The sequence below is a fragment of the Plecotus auritus genome, assembly GCF_963455305.1.
Source record: "Plecotus auritus genome assembly, chromosome: 5".
NCBI classification, from domain to species: Eukaryota; Metazoa; Chordata; class Mammalia; order Chiroptera; family Vespertilionidae; genus Plecotus; species Plecotus auritus.
The window spans coordinates 171,016,588-171,024,206 of record NC_137776.1 but is presented as its reverse complement, the minus strand read 5'-3'; the positions used below and the strand labels follow the sequence as shown (position 1 = coordinate 171,024,206).

The window sequence follows — 7,619 nt, the reverse complement described above, 5'->3', positions numbered from 1 at the left end:
TCTATCTCTCTATCCCTCTCCCTCCCTCTCTCTAAAATAAATAAAAATATATTTTAAAAACAATTAGCTATCAAGCCATGAAAAGACATGGTCTTAAATGTATATCACTGAGTGAAAGAAGCCAATTTGAAAAGGCTGCATACTGTATGATTCCAATTATATGACATTCTGAAAAAGGCAAAACTATGGAGACAATAAACAGATCAGTGGTTGCCAGTTTTTCTGGGAGGGGGGAGGGAAGGATGAATAGGTAGGACACTGAGGAATTTTAGGACAGTGAAAATGCTCTGAATAATATTATAATGATGGATATGTATATTATACATTTGTCTAAACCCACAGAATGTACAACACCAGGAGTGAACCATATCGACTTTGGGTGAATGTTTCAATATAGGTTCATTAATTGTAACAAATGTACTCTCTGGTGAGGATGTTGATGATGAGTAAGGCTATGCATGTTTTGGGGCAGGGGGTATATGTACTTTCCTCTCTTTTTGCTATGAATATAAAACTACTCTAAAAATATAAAGTTTTATTTAAAAATAGGTTACATGACTGTGTATTATGTAAAACAATGTGTGACTATATATCCTATATAATAAAAGCCTAATATGCAATTCGACCAAACAGCAGAACAACCAGTGGAATGACTGGTCAGTATGATGCACACTGACCACCAGGAGGCTGATGCTCAATGCAGGAGCTGCTGCCCCCAGCGCATAGGTCCCAGGCTAGCCAAGGCAGGTGCCAGCGGGGGGCCCCCCCAATTGGCCCACCAGTTGCCCTGCAGAGGGAGGCGATCAGCGACGGCAGCAGGGGGCAGGGCTGGCGAGCAGGTGGTGCCAGGCTGGCCAAAGCAGGTGCCAGCAGGGGCCCCCCGATCACCCCACTGGTTGCCCCACAGGTCGGCCCTGATAGCCGGCCAGGCCTAGGGACCCTACCCATTCACGAATTTCATGCACCAGGCCTCTCTAGTCCTATATAATAAAAGATTAATATGCAAATTGTCCCCTCGACTGGGAGTTCGACCAGGGGGTGGAGCCAGCTGGCCAACCGCCTGCAGCCCCTCCCCCCAGCCAGCCCAGCCCAATGGGCGCCCCCCCATCAGGGCAGGCCAGCTGGTTCCCTCCCGTGCATGAATTCATGCACCGGGCCTCTAGTATTAAATAGAAGACCAAAAGAAAATACACCAAAATATTAACAATCTTGTCTCTGAATGATTGCATTTATGGGTATCTGCATGTTTTCTCCCTTCATACTTGTTTGCATTTTCCAATTTTTTTTACAATGACTACATATTGTTTCAAGAATCAGGAATAACCAACAACAGAACTCTTAGGTCTGGAGGTAAGTCTGCCAACCACATAATTGAACTACCTCCATGGTATCTTTTTAAGATGATGAGGAAGAGAAAGCCTTAAGTCATAAATTCACATTAATCGCAAAGAGCCTTCCCCAAACAGTAAAGCTAAATATTAAAATCATCCTTCAGAGACCTTCTGGTCTAAAAATAAGCTCAGAAGAGCATTTGCTGCAGTTCTTGGAGATCTGCTGCAGGACGTCATTCACAGTGGGCACCCAGTCAAACCCTTGCTCGTCATCAGTGTTGGCTGCAAATCAAAGAATTTTAACCATTGTGGGGAGGAATGGAGCCAGAGCTTCACAAATAACTCTCTCCCTTAGGTTGCTATAATTGTAATGAAGGGGATTTACTGACAGGTGCAAAAGACACAGAGGTTTCCCAACCATTATCTCAGCTAAGCTTTGCAACCACTCTGGGGGGAAGGTAGTAATAACAATAATCGTGACTAACATTTACTGAGCACTTGTTATATGCCAGGCACCAATGCTAAACAATTCACGCACATTATCCCCTTTACTTTTATAATATAAAGTAGAAGGAGTGATTGCCTCCACTTTATATGTTAACACACTGCCACTCAAATAAGTCCAATGATTTGCCCAAGATCACCAAACTAATAAATGAAAGAACTAGAATTCATAGACATTTATTTAGACCTCAAGTCCAGAGTAATGTCCACAACTGCTTACTGAACTTCTTCAACTTTTTTCTTAATTCAATAAGACCAGTCTTCACTTGTGGTCTTATTTTTTCTTTTTTCTTTTCTTTTTTATGTTTTTATTGATTTCAGAGAGAGGGAGAGGTAGTAAGGGATAGAAACATCAATGATGATAGAGAATCATTGATCAGCTGTCTCCTGCATGCCCCCCACTGGGGATCGAGCTCGCAACCCTGGGCATGTGCCCTGACCAGGAATCAAACCATGACCTCCTAGTTCAAGGGTTGACGCTCAACCACTGAGACACACCAGCCAAGCTGAACCTCTGCAACTTTGATTTTTATTGTTATGCTTATTAGGAGTTTAACAATAGAGTACTGTGTTCAACCGTGGTCTTTCTAGCTGTATAACCTTGGACAAGTCACTTTAGCTTTGTGTCTCTACTTTCTGTCTCCTCTGCATAATGAAGGTCATAATATCTATCTCATAGGACTCAAGGTCAAACAAAGCAATGTATATAAAGTGTTGAGCCAAAGCCTGCCCCACAGTAAATGCTCAAAAGACATTGGGACATGTCTGATTTTCCTAAACCTCGTCTTCTGATAAGGCCAGGGAAGTATTATGTCCTTGGGGTTCAGTGCCCAAAACTTCTAGATTCTCAGAGGAGCACCACTTCCCAACCTGCTTCCATGACTTTTCCCTCTTGAAGAGCCTCCTTCATTGGAGTGGGTACCTGTCATTGAAATGTGTACCCAGCTTCTAGGGCTGTGACAGGAATGGCCACTCGACTCCTCGAGTGCCCCTGAGAAATCCAGGCCTTTAGGACTAAGATGCTCTTTGTAGAACTGTTTTGAAGTAGCCATGCTGATTTCATGCTAGCTTCCTAGGGCTGGAAGGTATGGAAACCCAGTCCTAAAGGTGAAATTGTTTCTCTGGAAAAGACACAGAAAGAGGAAATATCAGAGCTGGGTTCAAACCTGTCCTTGTGCAGATGACAAACCAAGACCCAAAGAAAAGGGCCTTGACAAGGTCCTCACCACACATCAGCAGCAGACCTGACATCAGTTCCAAACCCTCTGACTCGAGGACCACCATCAGAACCAAGTCACGCCTTACAGAGGAGGCAGGTGAGGGTCAGCAAGGGACCTAGAGTCGGCTAGCTGGAAATCCAAGGGCCTGTCTTCCCAGCCACAACACGGCCCTCTGACTTCCCAACCTGGATTCTCATGTCACCGGGCTCCCTCTCCAGGAACTTGTCTCCCGAACTCACAGAAATGGTGTCTCGCTGCCAGCTTTTGATCAATGGCCAAGGCAGTATTTTAAATGATGGCAATAATCAGGGTCTGCTCTCGGGCATCAGTCAGGAACTCGGGAATGGCAAAATCTTCCAAATTAGGCCACATTAGTATAAGGGAACTAGAAACAACATCTTTCCCATTCCATCAGGCCTAAATTAGAACAGCCCTGAAGAGGGTCCTGGGAGAGCAAGCCTGCTCTCAGGCCTGTGGGTCTGATTTCCTTTTCACACAATCGCTGCACTTTTCTTACAACCATTGGGTGTTTATTGGGTGTGTGCAATGCCTCAAGTGCAGCCCAGAATTTGTAATTGGATGTAATCCTGGGCCACATACTGGCAGCACTACTTCTTTCTTTATTTTTTTAAAATATATTTTCATTGATTTCAGAGAGGAAGGGAGAGGGAGAGAGAGATAGAAACATCAATGATGAGAATCGTTGATTGACTGCCTCCTGTGCGCCCCCCACCGGTGATCAACCCAGCAACCCAGGCATGTGCCATTGACTGGAATCGAACCTGGGACCCTTCAGTCCGGAGGACGACCCTCTAGCCACTGAGCCAACCCAGCTAGGAAAGCACTAATTCTTTAGAGACAAGAACCTTGGGATGTCTGCCATCTGCTTCCATGTTGGATAATTAGTCTATGAATCAGCTAAGCCGGGCTTCCAACCCCGAGTCTGTCTCCCTTCAAGGTGAAATGGTCTTATAGGAAAAGTCCATGATCTAGTGGGCCTGGTGCCCTACTTCCAGCCTATGTGACCTAAGGCAGCAATCAACCTCTCTAAACTTCAGTTTTGCCAGCTATAAAGCGTGCATACATGTTTGATCTACTCATTCTGTGCTAGGAGGAGTCATTCATTCATTGGAAATGGATTAAGCACTGATCTAGAGATACTCTGGTGAACAAGACAAAAAGAAGTGTAGAAGGAAAAAAAAAAAAAAAGAAGTGTATCCTGAACTTGTGCTTACAATGTATTGAATGGGATAATCAATTCACAAATTAATGGGTGAACAAGCAAGGTATTTACCGATTATGGTAAATGTTACAAAGGAGATTAAAAGGGTGTTGTGACACAGAATAACTGGGAGACGTCCCCTTAGGGTGATCAGGGAAAGCCTCCTTGAGGATGTAACATTAAACTTGAAATCAGATGAAGAAGCTGGCTCTGCAAAGACTAGAGGAAGAGCCAGTGTTGGACTATGAGGTGGGAAAGAACTGGAAGGGAGACCAGAGCAGAGGAAGTGTACCCATGATGGAGAGAATGGTGCCAGATAGGGTAGGAGCTAGTTATGCAGAGCTCTGGAGCCATGTCAGTAGGCTAGATTTTCTTCTAACAGCAATGAGATGTCAAGGGAGGGTTCTTGGGAGGGGATGAAGGTGGATCACAGGGCGGCAGGACAGGAGCATGGGAACCAGAGAGAAGGCCAGGTTGTTCAGATGTGCGAAGACGGTGGCCTAGACTGGCCTAGAGGCAGACTGAGGATGTATTTTAGACATAGAATTGTCAAAACTTGCTCTTGGATTGGGTGTGGGTGACGGAAGGAAAGAAATCAAGAATGATTCCTAGATTGGTGCATCAATGGAATCACTCATTCATTCAACAAACATCAATTAAGCACATATATGTTGCAGATAGATAAGGGGATGAAGTTCAAAGCTTAGTCATGGGGAGAAACCAGAAAATAGGCAATTTCTACATTTAAATAGGAGTAGTCAATGTTAGAGAACATCTACTATGATGTTGGTTTTGGATCCACTGCCCAAGAATAAAAGGTGTTCACTTGTGATGCGGCATTGAATCTTTCTCCTCGTCTCCTAGGATCTCCACAGTGAGAGGAGACTCCTGGAACCTGCAAGAGAACCTTTTCCACAAAAGCACTGCAATCCAAACTCATTGGTGACATAGAACTTTACAAACTGGAAAGCACTTTCAGACATTATTTTTTTTTTTTTTTTTTTTTTTTTTTTTTTAAATATATTTTATTGATATTTCACAGAGAGAAAGGGAGAGGGATAGAGAGCTAGAAACATCGATCAGCTGCCTCCTGCACACCCCCCACTGGGGATGTGCCCACAACCAAGGTACACGCCCTTGACTGGAATCAAACCCGGGACCCTTGAGTCCCCAGGCCGACGCTCTATCCACGGAGCCAAACCGGTCTCGGCCAGACATTATTAACTCACATATTATTCCTGTTGTACATCATAAAGTCCCTGAACTAGTTTGGAAAGAGATAGGGTTGCCAGATAAAGTACAAGATGCCAGTAAAATTTGAATTTCAGATACACAGTGAAGAATTTTTAAGTATAAGTACATCCCAAATATTTCATGGGACATACTCACACTTAAACCATTATATCTTGCATATCTGAAATTCAAATTTAAGTATCATGTACTTTTATTCGCTCCATCTAACAACCCTAGACAGGGAACATTAACTCCATTTTGCAGAACTAGGGCTCAGAGGGTAAAAAGATTTATGCAAACTCTCTGAGACCAGGGACCATGTCTGGTTCATTTTTTTTTCTTTTAATATTTACTTCTTTATTTTTTAAACAAGGCAAGTATATTCCCTTAAAGCCAGTGTATCTATCCTTACAGTGGTATCTACAAGATTTGTTTCATGAAAAGCCTATTCTCCTGAGAATCTATACCGTGTGTTTGTATAGGTATATATATATATTGCACAGAGCATTAAAAAGCTAATGGTTCATTTTTAATTCCTGATTCCCAACCTGGAGTTAGCACAGAGACGATGCTTGGGAAATTTTTATTCAGCTATTGAACTTTCTGAGTCTTTCATTCCTACAGGAACCCCACAGGGTGAAAGCAGAAGCTGGCTCGGGAAGAGAGTGGCCCCAGGAACTCAGTCTTAGGCTTCCCTGTTCTTCCTGTGTGGTCGTGCCTCAGGTTAATTCAGAGGAGTTTCAGGAAAGCAGCGTGGAACTACTATAAACATCATGCAATTATCACAGGGCATCATGGAGAGGTTCCTTTTCATCGCAGGGAGGTCTGCCCAGGGCTGCCACATCCAGGGAGGTCTTGGCCAAAATGCTTGCTGCCCACAGGGTGCCCACATGGTCAAAGTCAGAGGCACAAAGTCCCTCTCCTGACCTCCGGATGAGCAGACCGGTCTGGGCGCTGGTGGGACCGCCTCCAAGTGACTCTGGACTAGATTCAGCTCACCTCTCTCATGATGGACATCTCCAGCTCTGTCCACTGACAGGTCACAAACTGATGTCACCTGCCCAGCCAGAGCTGTGAATAAACACAGACATTCCAGAAGACTTGGGCTGCTGATGGGGGTCAGGGGTCTTGGTTCCTTGCTGGGCTGTCAACTAAGAAGGATGACCTGCTGAAGAATCCTTGGAGCTTGGGCACGAGCACTAGGATTTCCATGTCTGAGGTTCACTGGTAGAATCCTAGAATGTTAAGGTTAGAAGGGAGGCCCTTAAGCCTTGGCCAGTGTGGCTCAGTTGGTTGGAGTGTCATCCTGTGTACACTGAACGGTCCCAGTTTCAATTCCCGGTCAGGGCACATACCCAGGTTTCAGGTTTGATCTGGGTCTAGGCACGTATGGGAGACAACCGATTGATGTTTCTCTCTCACATCGGTTCTTTCTGTCTCTCTCTCTTTCTCTTTCCCTCGGCCATCCTCTCTCTTAGCATGTCCTCGGGTGGGGATTAAGAAAACAAAACAAAAAAAACACCACAAGGCTCAGAGAAGGAAAGGACTCAGTCAAGCCCACGCAGTAACCCGGCAGCAGACGCAGGCTGGAGCTCCATTTCCCCTAGGTGCTGCATTCCTGATTCAGACCGTCAGCTTTCAGTTCAAAGCAAAGAGCAGGTGGGTCAGATGTGGTTACTAACCGGTGTACTGGCCTGTGAGTCACTGAGCGTTAACGCTGGCATGCCATTAGCATCTTAACCCAATCTGTCACCCTCCACTCCCTGGAGGCCCTGCTGTCCACAGGCTGCAGATTAGAAATGAACTGCTCTCGGCCAAGCCCCTGAAACTGGAGATGAAATGGCCCACACAGATCAAATGATCTAGTTCCCCGGCGTCTGTGCTGGAAAATAGGCCCAGGAGCCAGTGAGCCAGCAGGTTAGTGGGCAGGCCCCCCCGGAGGCAGAGGGTAGTGAGCGGGCCACAGAGGGATCGACAAGGTGTGGAGCTGGCGCAGGTGAGCGGCAGCATTGCCCTTCTGTCTCCCGTCAGCTCTGTTCAAAAGTTCTCTTCGTATCGAAGTAAAGACTTTCTCTATGAGCTTCTGCCCCCTGGGTCCAGTCTGCTCCA

The 7,619-nt window shown here is 45.4% G+C and overlaps 1 protein-coding gene across 2 annotated transcripts in view; it reads right to left on the bottom strand.

Moving 5' to 3' along the window:
• Positions 1-2,148: 2,148 nt before the first annotated feature.
• FBXW2 (F-box and WD repeat domain containing 2) overlaps positions 2,149-7,619 on the bottom strand; it is a gene marked incomplete at its 3' end in the record, with an annotated part of 53,731 nt that continues 48,260 nt past the window's right edge. The window contains exon 8 of one of the 2 annotated variants that reach the window (XM_080667236.1): positions 2,149-2,956. In XM_080667236.1, the coding sequence (XP_080523362.1) occupies positions 2,908-2,956 (49 nt within the window). The remainder of the gene's footprint in view (positions 2,957-7,619) is intronic. The other variant, XM_080667239.1, reaches the window with a different exon arrangement.